At 40.3% G+C, this 23,174-nt stretch overlaps 1 protein-coding gene across 4 annotated transcripts in view; it reads left to right on the plus strand.

Annotated features, from left to right (window-relative positions):
• The window catches only part of LOC124115188 (AMP deaminase 2-like), a 76,227-nt gene that overhangs the window by 49,584 nt on the left and 3,469 nt on the right, over positions 1-23,174 (plus strand). For 3 of the 4 annotated variants that reach the window (XM_046476098.2, XM_046476100.2, XM_046476099.2), the window contains 12 exons: positions 2,685-2,708; positions 10,314-10,533; positions 12,854-12,983; positions 14,419-14,553; positions 15,286-15,348; positions 16,613-16,744; positions 18,581-18,744; positions 19,569-19,695; positions 20,481-20,644; positions 21,476-21,596; positions 22,416-22,589; positions 22,760-22,870. In XM_046476098.2, coding sequence (XP_046332054.2) covers positions 2,685-2,708; positions 10,314-10,533; positions 12,854-12,983; positions 14,419-14,553; positions 15,286-15,348; positions 16,613-16,744; positions 18,581-18,744; positions 19,569-19,695; positions 20,481-20,644; positions 21,476-21,596; positions 22,416-22,589; positions 22,760-22,870 — 1,565 coding nt within the window. The remainder of the gene's footprint in view (positions 1-2,684; positions 2,709-10,313; positions 10,534-12,853; positions 12,984-14,418; positions 14,554-15,285; positions 15,349-16,612; positions 16,745-18,580; positions 18,745-19,568; positions 19,696-20,480; positions 20,645-21,475; positions 21,597-22,415; positions 22,590-22,759; positions 22,871-23,174) is intronic. The other variant, XM_046476101.2, reaches the window with a different exon arrangement.

Here is a 23,174-nt window from a genome sequence, read left to right on the forward strand (position 1 = left end):
CCATTTCACCTCACCTCACCTAAGGACTCAGAGTTGTTGTTGCTCCACGTCAGCCACTCGCTCCTACTGATGCGAAAGACAGTTTGGATGTCTTTGGATTGTAATGCAGGAAAGCAATTTCATACAAGATAATACATAAGAGATAAGATGTTGAGTACTCACCATTTGATTGGATATATTTATTTATGGGCTAAAAAAGTCAGGCGAATTGATAGTAAAGTGGTGACATGTAGATACAAGCATCAATGCTGAGGAAGTATCTTGCGCAGTTTTCTGCGCATGTATAAAAGATGGTGGAAGGTATCCGGTGTTCTGTATTGTAGCCAAACAAGAACCAAATTCTGTCCAGTGGACTCAAATGTTTTTTGACACAGACTGGTGATACGTCTGAAACATTGCTGAGAGTGTTCGACACGGACTGGGGATACGTCTGAAACATTGCTAAGAGTGTTCGACTTTAACCTGTTCCTCGGTGTGCCCAAAACTTTGAATTCTACTCGCTCAAAACTTATATTTTGGTGTTATTTTCAGTTGGTTTTAGTCCCAGCATATGGACTAGCATAAGCTGATCTTGCTAGACCAGAAAAGGTTTTACCAGACTTGGGCTTCTGATTAGTGGCTTAAGTCTCAGGTTGGCTCATTCACCTACTAGGGGCTGATTGTGTATCATTTGGCCATATTTTCTTTGTCTATGGACCACTGAGATAATTGATTTTACAATGTGGTTCACCTGGTACACATGGTTAACTTACAGATATGGTTCATCTGGTCCATGTGGTACAATTCAATGTTAAACTGATTTCATGGTGTACTTGAATGCTTGAGACAGCAGTGAACAGACGACTCAAAGCAAATAAGAAAAGTTGCTAATTTATGACCATGAGATTGCTGAGACCATGCCTGCACACCCTGAGCTCCTTATGTCTTACACATGTTTAAAAACTGTTCAGCTTATAGAACAGTGTAACACAACCTGAAGAATGGTGTATGCATAAGATTCTACCCTCAATTAATGCTGAATTAGGACATCTGCTTGTGTTGTTGTACACACCAGGTTTACAGGTTACCATGGTAATACTGTATATCACTGTGCATAAGGCGAGTTTTTTCGTACCTAGAATTAGGGGGCTTTCAAGGGGGTGTCATCTTATTTGTCACAGGGTTGAAGAGTTTTGATGTTTCTTTCCCAACACAAAGACATTACTGTGAGCATGTAACACCAGAAATACCATGTTAACAAATCCGTACTGAAGTACGCAATTGATCATGTAATTACACCGTCTGGTTATAAAAAGGGTTCTATGTATATCTGGGATTATGTGTGATATCTATTTTATTAATTTTATTCAAAATTTCATTCAATATTGTTTATGTTCATTTCGGAGAAATCATATGTGAAGTGATCAGAAGATTGCACAACTCACCGTTATTTACAGCAACCATGGCCATAATTATTACCGCTATTGACGGCTTTAAACAAACTTTAGTGGATAGAGAATGGATATATATATCATAAATGCCACACATTGACTTGTTGAAAGTCATATAATTTTTTGTAGTTTGACTATTATAATATTATGTCAACACAAAGTTTTTGCTGTTGCGAGCGTGGGAGCGTCGACGGTGATAGGTAAATCATCATGTCTAGTGTTTTTTATCTCAAATTTTAAATTTATATTGACCAAGTTTAATTGTTATGATCTGTTCATTTCCCTGAATTCGCTGAAGGGATACAATGTAAAAATATTTTTCTGCGGAAGACAACACGTTTTTATTGCAAATGTAGGGATTGTGTATGCGCTGGTGACGTGCTTCATTCCGATTCGCTTATAGACGGGGTATATAAATTAGCATAGATTTTGAAGGCTTGTACAGGGGGGTCACTTTATAGACGGCTATATATAAAATTCTACCCACAATTAAAACTGAATAAGGCATCTGCTTATACATGTCTATTGTACGCCAGTTTTACAGGTTACCATGGTAAGGGTGTTTTGTTATATGTGATTCTACCCTCAATTAATGGTATTAAAATGATATCATCTTACGGCTTTGTACACACCAAATAGTACATGCTATGCTACACGCTGTGCAGAGTTGCATCCCTTGTGCACTCCAGAAACCTATGATTGTGGGATCAAATCCAGGTTCGCCCCGATTATGTTTCTAAGTTTGTCAGCACCATACCTGTGCTCGTGGGTTTCACCAAAGTTGTAAACGCCTGAGACCTGCATCACTTTGGGCTTTCCTCCCACATCAAGCTGACATGCTGTGAAGAACTGGAATACTGTTGAAAGCGGCGTTAAACCCAACTTACTCACTCATTCATTAGGAAAGTTTTACACGGGTGTGTGGGAATAAAGAGGCTAGGTTACACATCACTGATAGGCAGAGAAACTCACTGGTGCAAAAGCTCTTCTATAAATTTATCTAACAGTCCATAGGAAAAGTAGGAAATGACTGCAATTTGAAAGGTGTATGGGTACAGCATTTGAAAAGACTTAAATGTTGGTATCTTCAGCTGTGTATGATTTCGTCAATAAAACTCATTACCAGTGTTTGAGATAAGAACCCAGCGTGTGTTGGCAGGTCTAATGTGGAGTGTGTAGCTACATGCTGTACCTGTGTGTAGTGGAGCTGGAATGCTTCATTTAGTTGTAACCATGTGCTTTGTTTGCCTTCAGAGTTTGGCCCAGTTTCTATCAAAGGTAAAGCAGCCTCCAATCCAGGCATGCAAATGACCTCTGACCTGCAGTTTGGTTGGCTGTTTAGGTCACATGATTGTGTAACATGTATTTTGGTAGATATAGCGCTAGCTTGCTAAGGCTGCCTGCTGCAGGGATGTCAATTTGGGGCACTTTCTTTTCTTTTAAAAAAAAAAAAAAATTGTTTTCTTAATTTAGATATTGACAATAATATTTCTGAGTCAATATATGTTTGTTTAACTTTTTCTGGCATGATTTTCTGTTTCCATTTTATCGAAATGTTTGGAGAATACTTACATTAGCAATGAGAGTATATGTCAATGTATGTCTGTATATCGGGTTTCATCAAACAAGTGAAATGTAGGTGACCTGAGTCTTGTGACTTGCTCTGACTGCACCAGATAGAGATAAGTATTTGTGTCAACACCAGGTTCAAGAGCACTCGGTGCTGTGTCAGGTTACCTATTGTAAATCTGATCACTGTAACATATTTGACCTTAGTGCTGAATGTTCTGCCCATATATGTTGCTCCTTTCTACAGTGATAAGTATGTGCTTACTGAGGAGCAGCATACTCAAAAAGTGTTGTATACATAATATTTCATATAAATTAATATGAGTTGATTTGATAATTCCAAATTGGAAGTATCTATACATACAAATGCAACTTTGAGGCAATGTTACTACTCTTGTCGTTCCATGAAGATCCGGATTAGAATTGGTCTTCAGCACCCCATGTCTGTCTGAGAGGCGACTAACGGGATGGGGTGGTCAGGCTCGCTGACTTTGTTGATACAGGTCATTGTATCCCAGTTGCGTGGATTAATGCTCATGATGTTAATTACTAGACTGTCTGGACCAACCCTGATTAGCTGGAATATTGCTGAGTGTGGTATTAAACAACAAACAAATAAACAAACTACACTAGTAATGTTATTTATGTGATTATACCTCAGCGATAATACATCTATAGACATAGGCGTACATTAAAGAAATTGACTATAAAGTATACCATAATCTATGGGGAAGACGTGGACAACTTGATTTTACTTCTTGAGTACACTCTCCAAGGGAATTGTTGTTAAGAATAGGTCCCCATTAACCTGTAGTGGTCGAAAGTTGGGACCAGGTAGCTAGGATAGATGACTTGGTGGATCATCGTTGTCAATTATATGAATCACTGGATTGTCTGGTCCATTAGATCACATAGCTGGAATGCTGCTGAGTGCAGCAGTAAACAACTGACAGACAAGCAAGTCATGCGTCTACTTTCAAAACATAACGTACAGTGATAGTCAGCATTTTATGCATGTCAAAATTTCATCATTTGCACCTAACGTAACCAATTGTTTTTTTTCCCTTTGAGCATGCCTGTCGTCATTTAATGCAACGTTCAGATTATGAGATGCCCCTGACATCCTGCAGCCTCAGCTTCCTCCTGCTGTTACACAATGCAAGTGACCAATCACATCGTCTGTAACACACAAACCCTCTCATGGCTGTCTGTTAAGAAAAAACACTGCAGCAAGATGATTAACTTCCAACTTGTCATGATGAAATCAAGTCAATGTCTTGTGCAGACTAAGGCTGTCTAGACCTTGTCTAAAACTCGCAATGTTTCTGTAGTTTGTACATTCTTTTGAAATAAATCAGGACAACTAATATTTGACTGTGAGTAATAACACATGGATTTACGTAGTGGGACCTTCAGGTGTGTATGTTGAATCAAAGAAAGAACATGTCCAATTATTGTCAAGAACATTGTCATTCACATGTAGAATGTGTATATATTACATACAGCCAAGGAGTATTGTTGTCCATAAATTCTCAGTTCATCCGTGAGTTTTAACTCACATTATTTGATGGATAGGATTACTATCGTGTCAAATATGCAACACAGAAAAGGACTCAGTATCAGACATGATCATTAGGGGAGACAACTCTGAGCAGTTTGTGTTATACAGAGGGTGATCAACAGCCTAATACAATAAGGTCTGCTATTAGGTTTGTTTTTGTGTCCTTAACATGTGTGCCGAAACCCACTAATACATTTTCATTTACTTATGATGTTTAGGTAGAAGTGTTCAATCTAATGCTAAACATGCTAAACTGTTTGAATTTATTAACATATCACATTTTGTGCACACTTGATAATATGCCTAGAATGAGTACTCGAGATCTATTCAACTATATACTGTTTTCATGTGTGCTGTTTAAGACATTGTATGACTTCTGTCGTTTACCATGTAGGATGTCAACATCTTTATGGGAGGTTAATTTCTAGAAACTCAGACATTCGTATTTTCTGTAACAAGTGCATATTTACATCAAGATTAAGTGCCACTTCCACTTAACTCACAATATATATTTTTTATAATGATGAAGATGCTTGAATTCTTGTCTTTATTTGACTTCATTCTCGTGTTACTAGTCATGAAGATTTCATCGTTGGTAGTATTTAGGAAATACTTTCTTATTTATGTGCTTACATTTCTTTACATGCTTGTCTTAGAGGTATAAATATCCTATTGTTGAAAGCTCTGTCCACAGCGCTTTTGCTGCAAATTCAGCACCAAACCAAACTTCCTAGATAATCATCAAGCTGCATCAGTTTGGGGGCATATATTGAATCGTTTAGTGGTTAACTGTCCTTATTTCGCATCAAAAGATTCACAAATACTGCATTTTACCAGTGTGTTGGTGTAGATTATTTAAAAGTCTGGAGGGGCCATGAAGTATGAAACCTCCCTTTTGTTAATCACAAGGGACTTGAATGACATTAAGCTAATACCTTTGTATTATTGAAATATGCATGTACATTCACTAAAAGCTAAGAACTCAACACTCTCCCTTCCCCAACCACACACTGTCTGAAGTTAGGGAAATCAAATTTTGAAAACACTTCCTTAAAAAAATTCTCATCTGCATCAGTGTATCATTGTTTAGGTATTTCGTATCCTCAGTTTATAGGAATGGTCCACTGGGCCTGGGGGAGGGCCTGATTGCATCATACAGCTCATTTTGATGACTGCATCTTGCCATGATATAGTTGCAGGCTACAGTGATTGGAATGTTTCCAACTACAGGCCACAGTGATTGGAATATTCCCAACCACAGGCCACAGTGATTGGAATGTTCCCAAATACAGGCCACAGTGATTGGAATGTTCCCAACTACAGGCCACAGTGATTGGAATGTTCCCAACTACAGGCCACAGTGATTGGAAAGTCCCCAACTACAGGCCACAGTGATTGGAATGTTCCCAACTACAGGCCACAGTGATTGGAATGTTCCCAACTACAGGCCACAGTGATTGGAATGTTCCCAACTACAGGCCACAGTGATTGGCATGTTCCCAACTACAGGCCACAGTGATTGGAATGTTCCCAACTACAGGCCACAGTGATTGGAATGTTTCCAACTACAGGCCACAGTGATTGGAATGTTTCCAACTACAGGCCACAGTGATTGGAATGTTCCCAACCACAGGCCACAGTGATTGGAATGTTTCCAACTACAGGCCACAGTGATTGGAATGTTTCCAACTACAGGCCACAGTGATTGGAATGTTCCCAAATACAGGCCACAGTGATTGGAATGTTCCCAACTACAGGCCACAGTGATTGGAATGTTTCCAACTACAGGCCACAGTGATTGGAATGTTCCCAACTACAGGCCACAGTGATTGGAATGTTTCCAACTACAGGCCACAGTGATTGGAATGTTTCCAACTACAGGCCACAGTGATTGGAATGTTCCCAAATACAGGCCACAGTGATTGGAATGTTCCCAACTACAGGCCACAGTGATTGGAATGTTCCCAACTACAGGCCACAGTGATTGGAATGTTCCCAACTACAGGCCACAGTGATTGGAATGTTCCCAACTACAGGCCTAAGTGATTGGAATGTTCCAAACTCCAGGCCATAGTGATTGGAATGTTCCCAACTACAGGCCACAGTGATTGGAATGTTCCCAACTACAGGCCACAGTGATTGGAATGTTCCCAACTACAGGCCACAGTGATTGGAATGTTCCCAACTACAGGCCATAGTGATTGGAATGTTCCCAACCACAGGCCATAGTGATTGGAAAGTCCCCAACTACAGGCCATAGTGATTGGAATGTTTCCAACTACAGGCCACAGTGATTGTAATGTTTCCAACTACAGGCCACAGTGATTGGAATGTCCCCAACTACAGGCCACAGTGATTGGAATGTCCCCAACTACAGGCCACAGTGATTGGAATGTCCCCAACTACAGGCCACAGTGATTGGAATGTCCTCAACTACAGGCCACAGTGATTGGAATGTTCCCAAATACAGGCCACAGCGATTGGAATGTTCCAAACAACAGGCCATAGTGATTGGAATGTTCCCAACCACAGGCCATAGTGATTGGAATGTTCCCAACCACAGGCCATAGTGATATATTGCTGTAGTATTGTGTACTGCAATGTGATGTCTTATGGCTTGCCATATTGATCTTGGCGGTTCCTATACATCCTCTACTTGTGCAAATGCCTCTGTGGTCTCATGGAAAGAGCATCTGCTCGGAGTGCGGAAGGCTTTTGATCCCCAGCCACATAACAAAAGACGTTGATCATGTTGATGGTACTTGTTATTACCCTGCCTTGCGCTTTCGTCAAGGGATTAAAACAAAGACTAGTTGTCTGGGAGTCGGTAAGCTAGGGCTGAGAGGGATATCCGTGTTAAATGGCAGGATGGTATCTCACTGGTTTAGCACCATAAAACAGGCATTAGTCTTGACTGGTACGAGCAGCCTCACGCACACACACACGCACACGCACACGCACAAACACACGCATACGCATGCACATAGCTGTATATAAGTGCAATAATCTGGAACATTAAACCCTATTTCACCTCCCCTCTACCTGTTATATTGATGTCTTATGAAACTCTGGCGGTCGGGTAGCCTAGTGGTTAAAGCGTTCGCTCGTCGCGCCGAGGACCCGGGTTCGATTCCCGACATGGGTGCAATGTGTGAAGCCCATTTCTGGTGTCCCCCGCCGTGATATGGCTGGAATAGTGCTAAACGCGGCGTAAAACCATACTCACTCACTCACTCACTTATGAAACTCAGAACACACAAGGACATCAGTGTATGAGAATCTTATTAATGACTACTTAAAACATAAGTTTACTTTCCCGAGTCCAGGGGCACACTGTAAACAAAGTCGTCATAGCCCTGTGACAACTCCTATACAGTAACTTGGACAAAAGCACTAATATTGTTTAGTGAAAGTGTACCCAGATACATTTTTAGAGCACTTATGAACTTTAGCAAACATAGCAAGTGTTTCATTGTGTCAGGATTATAAGGATATTAATGGAAAAGCTTGTGTAATCATTCTGTGACTTCAGCCACTAATTAGAACCCAGAGTAAAGTAAAATTTGGTCTAGTAAGCTCTGCCAATATTAGTCCATATGATTACTCTCTCCTGAAAATGATGTTAAAAGCCATGTTCATCCAAGAGACTCAACACTTTTGCACAGACTGGTAAAAATGATGTGTAAATTGGTCACCTTTTTTGCTTCTTTTCGAACTGGACAAAAATCTTATCACCTTGGTGAAAGAGTGTAAAAGGATTACATTTTCATATTACAAGATCTATTTTCTCTTTCCTATAACTTGGAAACAGATAAATTTTGGGGGGACGTTTAACACTGCAGTGAGAAACTGAGTCAGAACTTAAGATATATTTGATTTTTCTCTTGTCCCATCTTACCAGTATCAGTATTTGAAAGCATTGGGGATTCAGGGTTAGAATTGTTCCCCAGCAACCTAATCGGGTCGTAAGAGTGAGTGAGTGAGTTTGGTTTTACGCCGCTTTTAGCAATATTCCAGCAATATCACGGCGGGGGACACCAGAAATGGGCTTCACCCGGATTCGAACCCCGGGTCTTCGGCGTGACGAGTGAACGCTTTAACCACTAGGCTACCCGACCGCCCCCGGGTCGTAAGAAGCAACTTACTGGATCGGGTGGTAAAGCTCGGTGACTTGGTTGATGGCATGACACCATACCCCGACGGCATGGATTGTTGCTCACAATATCAATCACTGGATTGTATGGTCCAGATTCCATCATTTACAGGCCGCCGTCATGTAGCTGGAATATTGTTGAGTGTGGCGTTAAACAACAAATGCAGCCACCCACCAGTATTTCGACTGGGAGTCACTAGTCACCAATCTTTTCTTTGACAGCCACACTTACAAGCAGTATGGGTAGTGGTTAATATAGGCCTGTGTGATGCTTAGTGTTCTGCTAAAATACATTGCTTACAACATAGTCTGGTATTTGATCATCACTTTTAATTGTAATGTAGTTACGCTGCTGAATATATGTTTAGGAAATAAGAGATCAAAAATTAAAAGTATAAAATATGTATATGATCATTCTCCTGTTACATTTTTAATTTCACCAAACGTATGTGATACGGCTTTAAAGCATTTTCCAATCTCAAGTGTGGGTTGCATGAACTCATGTTAACAATGTCTGTCTTTTGACATTCTTTTATGTGGAGCAGAGGAAGTAGAAGTCAGTCAACACCTCACTCAGCGTTGTTATTTGGACATCATTAACTCTCATGTTTTTTATGCATAATATTTTATTTGTGAAATCAGCATGTAAAGAGAAGAATTATAATAGCATATTTAGAAACATTCCATTCAACTGTCTAGGCCTCATTTTTTAATTTTATGTTTCACGAATTTATTCCAGCCTTTCCACACAAGGTCGGTTGAAATGAAAACAAAAATAAATAGCTATGTCAATCATTTTTTTATTTATATGAAAGTCATTGTGTTGTGGAGTTAGAACTGCAGCTGGCTTCTTAAATCACTGATAGTGATGTAGACATGGAATTTATATATAACATATTATATTGTATAAGAGGGTATATATTACTCTTGAGAGACATGATAAAAATAAATTATTTTTATGTTTAATTTATTTCTTTTCCAGCTGCTTTTCAGTAGGGCCGGTAGGCCGGTGAAACGAAAAATAAAAAATGTGTGGCCTTGTTAAGATCAAGTTTATATTTGCCCAGTTGTCTAAGGCGCCGCAATTCGCTGCATCCCTTAGGTTGGCCAGTAACTTACTGTATGTCCTGATTATGTATGTAGGTTTGTAAGCACCATGCTAGTGTGTTTCCTGAAAGTGGTTAAAATCTGATGCCTTCATGAATTCAGGCTCTCCTTCCACAAGAGGCTGACTCTCTTCGGCATAACTGAAATAATGTTCAAAGCAGCTTTAAAACTAACTCATTCCGTCCGTGGAGAGCAGGGTTCAATGCTCAACCTATTGCCTGCTCTGGGCCTCATTACTCTGGTTCTTCATAATGAAAAGGTTAATAAGAGTTCACTTATCCCTGGCTTTGGAACACATTTATCTTATGCATGAGACTTTTTAAGATATCTCTGTATGTAAAGTAACATCACATATCTCATTTTTTATGTACGGGTATTCATCATTACACCAATATGAACAACAATATTGATCTCAATGCAACTCCATGGCATGTGAGTATTTATGATTCTGAAACCGTATGACAAAATTTGACACTAGTCCTCATTGTCGCAGATCATCCAATTCACCCGCCACTTAAACATGGCGACCCTTTCAACATCGACATGGATGAGGACGTGGGATGCTGCTCCAAGCTTGTGAATGGTGTTGTGCATGTGTACCGCAGTCGGGAGGCCATGGATAAAAACGTGCCTATTGAGTGGCCCTACCCAGACCTGAACACCTACCTAGATGACCAGAATCTCATGTATGCCTTCATCAGTGATGGCCCTCTGTAAGTACTGATGCTGTTTTGCAATAGCCCTGTTGCAAGGGCTCTGTCCCTTGTAGCCCTTGCGGGTTGTAAGGGCATCTAAATAGGTCCCTTGTAAACTTTGCTGGTTGTAAGGGCATCTAAATAGGTCCCTAGTAAACTTTACTGGTTGTAAGGGCATCTAAATAGGTCCCTTGTAAACTTTGCTGGTTGTAAGGGCATCTAAATAGGTCCCTTGTAAACTTTACTGGTTGTAAGGGCATCTAAATAGGTCCCTTGTAACCCTTGCTGGTTGTAAGGCAGGGTTAGAAATTGGCACTAGTCCTGTAGTCCTTACCAAAATGCCCAATAGTAAAGGTATCCTAAGGACTAGTAGAAATTGGCCCATTTTAAGGGTTTTGCTATATGTTATCATTATAAGGACTAGTGGACAAAAACTGTTAGTTTCTAACCCTGTAAGGGAATCTAAATAGGACCTGTGTAACCCTTGCTGGTTGTAAGGGCATCTAAATAGTTCCCTTGTAGCCTTTTCTGATTGTAAGGGCATCTAAATAGGTCCCTTGTAACCCTTGCTGGTTGTAAGGGCATCTAAATAGGTCCTTTGTAACCTTTGCTGGTTGTAAGGGCATCTAAATAGGTCCCTTGTAACCCTTGCTGGTTGTAAGGGCATCTAAATAGGTCCCTTGTAACCCTTGCTGGTTGTAAGGGCATCTAAATAGGTCCCTTGTAGACTTTGCTGGTTGTAAGGGCATCTAAATTGGTCCCTTGTAGACTTTGCTGGTTGTAAGGGCATCTAAATAGGTCCCTTGTAAACTTTACTGGTTGTAAGGGCATCTAAATAGGTCCCTTGTAACCCTTGCTGGTTGTAAGGGCATCTAAATAGGTCCCTTGTAAACTTTGCTGGTTGTAAGGGCATCTAAATAGGTCCCTTGTAAACTTTGCTGGTTGTAAGGGCATCTAAATAGGTCCCTTGTAAACTTTGCTGGTTGTAAGGGCATCTAAATAGGTCCCTTGTTAATTTTACTGGTTGTAACAGTGAGGGCATCTAAATAGGTCCCTTAAAAACTCTTGCTGGTTGTAAGGGCATCTAAATAGGTCCCTTGTAACCCTTGCTGGTTGTAAGGGCATCTAAATAGGTCCTTTGTAAACTTTGCTGGTTGTAAGGCATCTAAATAGGTCCCTTGTAACCCTTGCTGGTTGTAAGGCAGGGTTAGAAATTGGCACTAGTCCTGTAGTCCTTACCAAAATGCCCAATAGTAAAGGTATCCTAAGGACCAGTAGAAATTGGCCCATTTTAAGGGTTTTGCTATATGTGATCATTATAAGGACTAGTGGACAAAAACTGTTAGTTTCTAACCCTGTAAGGGCATCTAAATAGGTCCCTTGTAACCTTTTCTGGTTGTAAGGGCATCTAAATAGGTCCCTTGTAGCCTTTTCTGATTGTAAGGGCATCTAAGTAGGTCCCTTGTAACCTTTGCTGGTTGTAAGGGCATCTAAATAGGTCCCTTGTAGCCCTTGCGGTTGATAAGGGCATCTAAATAGGTCCCTTGTAACCTTTTCTGGTTGTAAGGGCATCTAAATAGGTCCCTTGTAGCCTTTTCTGATTGTAAGGACATCTAAGTAGGTCCCTTGTAACCTTTGCTGGTTGTAAGGGCGTCTAAATAGGTCCCTTGTAGCCCTTGCAGTTGATAAGGGCATCTAAATAGGTCCTGTGTAACCCTTGCTGGTTGTAAGGGCATCTAAATAGGTCCCTTGTAAACTTTGCTGGTTGCAAGGGCATCTAAATAGGTCCCTTGTAGCCCTTGCGGTTGATGAGGGCATCTAAATAGGTCCCTTGTAACCCTTGCTGGCCATGGTTGAAAGGGCATCTAAATAGGTCCCTTGTCACCCTTGCTGATTGTAAGGGCATCTAAATAGGTCCCTTGTAAACTTTGCTGGTTGAAAGGGCATCTTAATAGGTCCCTTGTAACCTTTCATGATTGTAAGGTCATCTAAGTAGGTCCCTTGTTTCCTTTGCTGGTTGTAAGGGCATCTAAATGGATCAGGTGGTCACACTCGGCAACTTTATTGATAGCGTGTCATCGTACCCCTACAGCATGGATCGTTGTTCACAATATCAATCACTGGATTGTCAGGTCCAGATTTGATTATTGATATGCTATCTTATAGCAGGAATATTGCTAATGGCGGCTTTTAACTTTTCACAATATAGACAGGGCCAAGGCTATTCAATCTGCTATCATATATTGAATGCCTCTTCAACCAGCGACTGTCATTTTGCTTGTGCCTTAATAAGTCCCCCTTAAACTTCATTGTGACTGTTGGGCATTTTGGCTTCCAGGAAGTCCTTCTGTTACCGCCGTCTCTCGTTCCTGTCGTACAAGTTCCAGCTGCATGGCTTGCTCAATGAAATGAAGGAGTCCGCTTCTCAGAAAGAGGTTCCCCACAGAGACTTCTACAACATCAGAAAGGTCAGATCACACTTTGATTTATCGGGACCTACTCAGAGACCCATACTTGTCTGCACCAAATGTCAGAAAAAACTCATAAATTTAAATTTAGAATTTCCCAATTCATGCTGTTATTTATAACTACATGTGACAACTTCATGGTGGTACTTGTATTTCACTGATAAGGCCTTTTATATCTCATAAATAATGAGAGAAATGCTGACGTTAAAAATAGAAAATACAGTTACCCTGCTTATTTTTTTTGTTGCCAATGTATTCAAATACAAAAGTGAAAAAAAACATAACACATCAATGGGAGTTTATCAACATGAAGTTAGAAGGAACGGTTGCGGGTTTAATTAACAGTGTTGTGGCAGATTCTGATATTGTCAACGAAATGTGTGGGGCAGAGAAGTCAAATATATATGGCATACATGTTGAAGTCAACATTCCCATACGTTTCTGTACGACTTTCACTGTAAACACACATATATTTCACTGAAAAAAACGAGCTGTATCAGCTTCCTCTTCCAAAATGCACGCATTAAGTATATTATTGACATGTCAAAAGTTCTGTACTAATCTTCCCCAAGAGAGGTAAGTTCAATTTGTGATAATTTTTATTTTGACCATCGACATTGCGAAATGAAAATAGGTAAATAATAATAATGGGATAGTGATATTTTATTAGACCTCCAGGATTTCTTTTCCTTTTAAAACAACTAATAAAATATAAAAAGCCTAAAGGGCCCAATAAAGAGGAAGATGCTTAAATGCTCAGTTTTGGGGTTGTGAAAATATTTCTTAGTTTTGGAAAATAAAAACTTTATTTTATCACACAAAAATCTGGCTTCCACAGCAGTTATCACTTTGGTGAGATCTCCTTGGAGATATCACTGCAATGAAATTGAATGACAATACTTTCAGACCATTGTGACCTCATTGGGTACCATGATGTCGTAATCAAATGACATCACTAATCTCTCTGCAAATGAAGCTGGTTGGCCATACTTCTTATACTCAAGACAGTGGTGATTACTGTTTGCAAACTGAAAAAAACTAGACGAATGATTTTGGATCATAAGAAGAATGAAACCTGGACTTGTGTAGATATATTTCATATCAAAAGACTCTCGGGTGTCACTTGGTGTCTAATCTTAGATAAACTGATAACATGGAGATTCTCCTGGCAATTTGTTCAGCATTCACTGACTGTCAACTTAAAGATATAGGATTCAAATACTAATGCAGAATGCCTCAAAAACCCTGGGAATCCCCTTAATTTTGAACACTGCAAGATGTAGCATGAGCTGTTGAGTATGAAAAGGTGTGTTAGGGTACATGTATGGACTTCAACTTGTGTATTTGCTATAGACACTACGACTGTGCAGACTGCCTTGTATTGCTGTGTTACTGATATCAAGGCCCGCAGACTCACAGCCTCTGTGTGTTTTAGGTGGACACCCACGTACATGCCTCCTCCTGCATGAACCAGAAACATCTGTTGAGGTTCATCAAGAAGAAGATGAAGACAAGCGAAGATGAGGTTGTGTGTAAAGACAGGAACAGCAAACTGATGACCTTGGCTGAGGTAAGACACGGAGCCAAGAGACATGTGTGTGTTCCACAAAGGCAGCGATAAAAACTAACAGTTTTATTCCACCAGTCCTTATAATGATACCATACAGCAAAACCCTAAAAATGGCAAATTTCTTCTAGTCCTTATGACAACATGGCTAAACACATGTTTCTTTTTCACAATATTTTATTATTTGATCTTTATTTGACCTTTGCACTTTGACCCTGCTCCTAAATTCTCTCAAGATGCATTTTCTCACTCTGTAAATGTCGTCTCCGCAGAAACCAAGACCAATGAAGCTGAAATTTCCCTGCTTGTTCCCTCCAAATATGACACCCTAATTTGTTCAGGACCTCACTATTTTAAATTTTGTTTTTACCTATAAATTACAATGCCTGTTAAACATATCTGTGATACATTTGAGAACTTTTTTTTTCTCCACAATCAATTATAGACACAAGTAGTCCATCATAGGATCCAAAATGTTCCAAAGATATTTTTCAAATTTGGTCATGATATAGAACAATGATCATATCACGAAAAAGTCCTAATACTATCTGTCTCTTGAAAATTCACTGATAAATCTGCTCATCTGAGTATTGTTTAGGAAGGACCAGTGACATTCCTTTGTCAGCTGCTACTGATGATAGTAATAATTGATTTCTCACCCTGCTCATGTGTAGTATATTGAAATGACAGTTTTGAGAGATCATAATTTAAGTTCAATCATTTCTTGTGTTTTAGGTGTTCAAAAGTCTCAATCTGACAACATATGATCTAAATGTGGACATGTTGGATGTACATGCTGTAAGTATATACACAAGGAACTTCTCACCTCAATTAGCAGGGATGAGAATTTTCCTCGGGTCTGATGAATTCAGTGGATTTCATGAAGTCTGAGACCCCTTTTGTGATACATGTCCTTACAATATATGAACAAATCATATAGTCCCCCAGACCAAGTCTAACTTTCAGTGTTTTATTTCAGTTCTCAACTCTGAATAAGATGTTTTGTTGTAGTATGTTAGCATTACCAATTTACCGTCATGCTACAGATATGTAGTGTGAGATATTTTTTTTATGAATGATAAAAGGTTAAAGCATATGGGGACAGTCATCAAACTATCTCTATATGCAAACCTGATATATTGTCCCTGTCCTCTGTTCTCTACCACTGGACATTGCTATTTATAAGATTGCCACTGGTTGCATGTGATGGCTTTCAAGAATACTGGGGGGCTCGGGTGGCCAAGTCGTCTAAGGTACCATTATTCGCTGTGCAGAATTGCATCCCCTGGAAATGCCGGAAACCTATGATTGTGAGTTTGAATCCCGCTTCAAGCTGATTATGTTTATGGGTTTGTCAGCACCATACCCATGCTCGTGGGTTTCACCGAAGTGGTGAGCGTCTGAGACATACATCACTTCAGGCTTTCATACCACATAAAGCTGACACGCTGTGATATAACTCGAACACTGTTTAAGGCGGTGTTAAGCCTAACTCATTCACTCACTCTCTCAAGAATACAGTGTGATAGTTTGTCATGAAATCTGTTTGATATTCATGTTAAGCTTCAACTCTGAATGGAGCAAGTGACACTTAAGACACTGTGGGGATTCTGGCTAAGAATTGATCCCAGCAACCTATGCTGGTTTAACAGGTGACCAAATAGATTGGGTGGTCAGATGCAGGGACTGGGTTGTTGCGTGTCATCGTACCCGGACAGCATGGATCGTTGCTCACAATATAAATCACCGGATTGTCTGGTCAAAACTCGATTGACCTGTGAAGATCCGGGGTAGAATAGATCTTCAGCATCCCAGGCTTGCCGTAAAAGGCATGCTTGTCGTAAAAGGTGACTAACGGGATCGGGTGGTCAGGCTCACTGACTTGGTTGATGCATGTCATCGATCCCAATTGCGTGGATCGATGCTCAAAATATAAATCACCGGATTGTCTGGTCTCGATTATTTACAGACCGCTGTCATGTATCTTGACTATTGTTGAGGTCAGTGTTAAACCACAAACAGACAAATAATAACTGACATGTTTGACTTATCTGCATTTCAGGACAGAAACACATTTCACAGATTTGATAAGTTCAATGCCAAGTATAATCCTATTGGTGAAAGTCGGTTGAGGGAGATTTTCATCAAAACTGACAACTACATCAATGGCAAATACTTTGGTCAGGTGATAAAGGTAGGTGTCATGTTGTCAGTCATTGGGTATATAGTTTTAAAGCCAGGTACAATTGTAGATTTGAGAGTGGAAGTGCAGCTATCTGGGCAATATTTCATACAAATGTACGACTCGTTGAGAGTGGGAATGCAGCTATCTGGGCAATCTTTCATGCAAATGTATGACTCGGTGAGAGTGGAAGTGCAGCTATCTGGGCAATATTCCATACAAATGTACGACTCGGTGAGAGTGGAAGTGCAGCTATCTGGGCAATATTCCATACAAATGTACAACTCGGTGAGAGTGGGAATGCAGCTGGAATGCAGCTTTGAGGGCAATATGTCCTACAAATGCAGGACTGAGAGTGGAAGTGCAGCTATCTGGGCAATATTCCATACAAATGTACGACTCGGTGAGAGTGGGAGTGCAGCTATCTGGGCAATATTCCATACAAATGTACGACTCGGTGAGAGTGGAAGTGCAGCTATCTGGGCAATATTCCATACAAATGTACGACTCGGTGAGAGTGGGAATGCAGCTGGAATGCGGCTGTGAGGGCAATATGTTCTACAAATGCAGGACTGAGAGTGGAAATGCAGCTACCCGGGCAATATTCCATACAAATGTACGACTCGGTGAGAGTGGAAGTGCAGCTATCTGGGCAATATTCCATACAAATGTACGACTCGGTGAGAGTGGAAGTGCAGCTATCTGGGCAATATTCCATACAAATGTACGACTCGGTGAGAGTGGAAGTGCAGCTATCTGGGCAATATTCCAACAAATGTACGATTGGTGAGAGTGGGAATGCAGCTGGAATGCGGCTGTGAGGGCAATATGTTCTACAAATGCAGGACTGAGAGTGGAAATGCAGCTACCCGGGCAATATTCCATACAAATGTACGACTCGGTGAGAGTGGGAACGCAGCTATCTGGGCAATATTCCATACAAATGTACGACTCGGTGAGAGTGGGAATGCAGCTGGAATGCAGCTTTGAGGGCAATATGTCCTACAAATGCAGGACTGAGAGTGGGAACGCAGCTACCCGGGCAATATTCCATACAAATGTACGACTCGGTGAGAGTGGGAATGCAGCTGGAATGCAGCTTTGAGGGCAATATGTCCTACAAATGCAGGACTGAGAGTGGAAATGCAGCTACCCGGGCAATATGCTAAGTGGAACTTAGTGCTACGACTAATGCAGCCTATTGCCTATCTCTTTGTGGAACAGAGCCCAGGGCTCTATGCCATACAAGTGTGAAAGTGAGAGTGAAAGTGCAGCTATCAGGACTGTATACGGTACAGTGCTCCATAGTATTAGGTGTGACAATACAAGGAATTGTTCATTTAACCAGCTGGTTTGGAAACATGTTATTGCAATGATGTATATTAAGGTTCATACATGCTTGAAAAGGCCTTGAATTTTGAGGCTCCTCTTCATTTTAATGTCAACCTTGAGAAGGCATTGAACACTACCCAAATAGCTTGAAAAGCCTTGAATTTGTACACTGTGACATACTTGTCAGTAAAAGTAAGTGATAGATCTGAGTGCCAAAGACCATGAAGAAATCATGATAGACTTAATAAATATGTAGATATTTTGTCATGTTCATTCTTCTTTTTAGGTATTACGGCATATATAGTATGCTGGATTTATTAAAATATTGACAGACTAAGGCTACTAACCCACCTAAAAAAGCCTTGAAAGTGACACATGGAAGCTTTGAAAAGCTGTGAAAAGGCCTTGAAGTTTAATGTTCCATACCTGTATATATTAATTGTCTTGAACTGTAAGCGAGTAGTTAAAGGCACCGTGAGAATACCACTGATTTCTCTGATCTACCTTGACACGCAGGAAGTGATGAGTGACTTGGAGGAGAGCAAATATCAAAATGCAGAATACCGTCTGTCTATCTATGGGCGGAGTCGAGATGAGTGGGACAAGTTGGCAAAGTGGGCAGTGGAGCATCGCGTTCACTCGGAGAACGTCCGATGGCTGGTGCAGATTCCCAGACTCTAGTACGTGAAACTTACCTTTGCTTTCATGGTTTGAATATTCACTGATTGACAAGTGTTATAAGCAAATGAAAAGTGAAACGTAATTGTGAAGTGTGTCACTGATATTCCTGTCATTATATACTTCCTAGACTGCAATAGTTTATGATGATGTGGTCATATTTGAGAAACGTGTTGTATGGATGTGGTGAATAGTTGTAATTGTTGTATGCATGCAGGCTGTAAGAAGCAGGTTTGTGTTGATGGTGTTTCTTGTCACACACTAACACATGTTGCTGTTTGTGACACAGTTACACATGTTTGACCAACTTCTTCATCACACCAACTTCTAAATACCACTGAAAGAAGTTACACATGTGTTGAAGTTTCAGTTGTGTATCACAGCTGAGACAATGTTTTGTTTCACACATTGACACATGTTGTTTCTTGTCACACCGTAACACACATGTTGCTGTTCGTGACAGAGTTGCACATGTGTTGAAGTTTCACACATTGACACATGTTTCTTGTCACACCGTAACACACATGTTGCTGTTTGTGACAGAGTTGCACATGTGTTGAAGTTTCAGTTGTGTATCACAGACAATGTTTCTTGTCCCACACTGACACATGTGTTGTTTCACACATTGACACATTTTGTTTCTTGTCTCACACTGACACGTGTGTTGTTTCACACATTGACACATTTTGTTTCTTGTCTCACACTGACACGTGTGTTGTTTCACACATTGACACATTTTGTTTCTTGTCCCACACTGACACATGTGTTGTTTCACACATTGACACATTTTGTTTCTTGTCTCACACTGACACGTGTGTTGTTTCAGTGATGTGTACCACAGCAACAAGCTTGTGAAGAACTTTGAGGAGATCTTGGAGAATGTGTTCCTGCCTCTGTTCGAAGCCACCAACAACCCCAAGAGTCACCCAGAACTACATGCCTTCCTGCAATATGTAAGTGAAGGGAATGCCCACACTCCGTCGCAGTGGTGACTCAGCATAACACCACTGCCACAGGCTAATTTGCATATCACGTGACCAGACTTTTCTCTTGTTTGTAAACAAACGCGCTTTTTCAGAAATCAGTATAGAACGGACTTATTCAAGTATTTGGGGTCGCTTAACATATTGTTTTGCATAATTATATAGATATGCTACTACCACTGCGACAGTGAATTTCATGACAATATATATTTATACATCAAAGTGACCGTATCTCTAGCTCTCCGTTGGGCTTCGATGATAGCACGTGGAGCCGTACAACCATTGTAAACAAAGGATAACTACGCAAAAACAAGTAGATTTTCACGTATTAGGATACTTTCTTAATGAACCATAACCATTCTTTGACATTTGTTTATGAAAATGTGTAGACTTGTCAAACATGAAACGGATGAAAAGCATATTCAATATCTTGAATGAACTGTGAAAGATGTGACGAATCAGAACACAGAACACATCCCCAGCAACCTATGCTAGTTGTAAGAGACGACCAAATGGATAGGGTGGTCAGGCTTAGTGATAGTTAATTGCGTACCCCTATGGCTTGGATCGTTGCTCACAATATTGATCACTGGACTATCTGATCCAGTCTCCTCACTGTTTTTCCCTGAGTTAACTATTTGCAGGTCAGGTACGTAGTATTTCTCACTTCAGTGTAAAATAACACTTATCTGATTAGGCTTCAAGAAAAGATTGATGCGAGTTAAATTTTGAGGTTTAAAATAATTCTCCTTCAGGTGACGGGCTTTGATTCTGTGGACGATGAGTCCAAATCTGAGCACATTGTGTTTGACAAGGACACGCCCCTTCCACAGGACTGGAAGTCCGAAGAGAACCCCCCCTACAGCTACTACCTGTTCTACATGTATGCCAACATCACCGTGCTCAACATGTTCAGGAGGTGAGGAACACACCATCAGTTTACCACAACCCCACACATTCACACATTTTCATTGCCTATGATGATCTTCATGCATGTTGAGCAAAAGAATTGGCCATGTGAATGATATAATGGTTGTAAGCAATATGGGAATAGATTGATATGCCACTTCTTTTTTCCCAGAGAAAGGACCAATCATAAATCAAAAGCAGAATATATCTATCATCATTTTGTTTGGCCCAAATGACCATGGCCACTACCGATACATATTGTGTTGTCCCACAAAATCTGCAGAATCAAAAGGAATTCAGGTCATTGTAAGACACTGTTGGTGTTAAATCTTTTTTTTCACCAGTTTGCCCATAATTATCTGCTGCAGAGTTGCCATCTACCTTATAGTAGAAGTGGTAAACCACAAGATTATGTCACTAGTTCTTCCTGAATTTGGCCAATCTTGTTCTAGCAGACTTGTGGAAATTTTGAATCCTGAATGGTGAAACTCCCCAACTATTCAACATAAGTAGTTGTCAACAACTTTTCCCACTTGTCCTTTCTGTCCACAACATAGCAAATGATGGCAGGAATTGACCAGACTGAGGCATTTTCAAGTGAAATTTCTTTAACAGATTTCAGAAAAGAATATCAAAATGTCAGATCAAAACAAGTCCTTCAGCCTGACACGGGCACAGAATCTGCTTGCTAGCATTGAGCTCTATTCAGTTGGTATTTCATTGAAAGACACTATTCCATGTATGGATAGCAGAGGTAACTACCCGCATTAATTCCACCATTAAATGCTTTTAGAGTCAGCTAAGGTGTTACAGCTTTGATCTTGTTTGTTTCCATCCGCAGTGAGCGAGGGTTCAGCACCTTCAAATTTCGCCCCCACTGTGGTGAGGCCGGCAATGTGACGCATCTCCTCGCTGGCTTCATGTTTGCTGAGAGCATCTCACATGGCCTGGTTCTCAGGAAGGTTGGTCATCAGGGATTTACAGGACAGAGAATCCTGTATCCTATATGATATGCATATCAACTGAAATAGGACGCAATATTAAAATACAGAGTGCAGAAAATGAATGTTCCTATTTCAGAATGAATGCTTCAATTTCATTTTTTTTTACCATTGAAAACAAATTTCTGTACATAATCATTTGAAAAATTCAATACATAAATATGTTTTTAATTGGCTAACTCAATATAAATTTGTAACTAACAGCCTCTGAGGATGTGCAGTCTTACGTCACTTGCAGTAGAGTGCTGTATTAAGCTGTCAACTCTCTAGGACACCCATTTTGTAGCTTTGGACCCAATTTTTAAACCTTAAAAGTCAATAGCTTTGAGTCTCCTGGACAACTCTAAAATATATCAGGTAAATCCCTGCGTGTACTAGAAATTCAGACAACATGAGAAATCTCCTCTAAAGATTAAACAAACAGACATTCTCTTTTGGCAATATCATCTTAATATTATACACACACTCATGTGATATAAAAAGTCATTGCCAGAAAATATCCATTTTGGATTATCCACCGAAACAGATTCCATTGGGAGTAAAAGGGAGAAAGAACCTATGCGCTTAGGGGCGACTTAATGGATTGTGTGGTCAGGTTTGGTGACTTGGATTATTGCATGTAATTCATCAAAATTGGATGGATCAATGCTCATGATGTCAATCACTGGATTGTCTGGTCCAGACTCAATTATTTACAGCCTGCCACCATAGAGCTGGAATATTGTGGAGCACTACGTTCAACAACAAACAAACGAAACTCTCCACCTATCCATGTTGCAGGTGCCAGTGCTTCAATACTTGTACTACCTAGCTCAGATTGGCATCGCTATGTCTCCGCTCAGCAACAACTCTCTCTTCCTCAACTACCACCGCAACCCACTTCCGGAGTACTTGGCTCGAGGCCTCAACGTCTCCCTATCAACAGATGATCCTCTTCAGTTCCACTTCACTAAGGTCAGTGTCGAGTTGATTCGTCCTGTCATCATTCTTAGGTTCTTGGACAGAATTGAACTTTCTTGCCAAATGCAGGAATTACAGAGGTAAATTAACTCTCAATCTTCAAAATTGCTACAAAATGGAACTGAATGTGTGCCCCTCTTTCACTAGTGTTGTGTTGTGTGCAGGAACCGCTGATGGAGGAGTACAGCATTGCAGCCCAAGTGTGGAAGCTCAGTACATGCGACATGTGTGAAATCTCTCGCAACAGTGTTCTACAGAGTGGATTCCCTCATTTGGTAAGCACAAAAACGTAGTTTCAGATTTCTTATTATCTGATCGACCAGGTTATTATATGTATGCCTTGACAATTTTATTGATGTTTAGTTTTTTAATGATGGCAAATGCATGTTTAAACTGAAGAAACTATAAGCAGCGGTGTTAGTTCATGTGGACTAACTCGACTAAAGTTATGATTGTGTATGGATGGTGTGGAGCTTTCCTCAGGCTATCAACCACTGGTTCATCTGGTCCAGATGGTGTACAGATGACTCGGCTACATCTAAAGAGATGCTGACAATTAATAATGGATAGTACAGACAT

This window comes from Haliotis rufescens, unplaced genomic scaffold, assembly GCF_023055435.1.
Source record: "Haliotis rufescens isolate VD_foot unplaced genomic scaffold, xgHalRufe1.0.p SCAF_86, whole genome shotgun sequence".
NCBI lineage: Eukaryota > Metazoa > Mollusca > Gastropoda > Lepetellida > Haliotidae > Haliotis > Haliotis rufescens.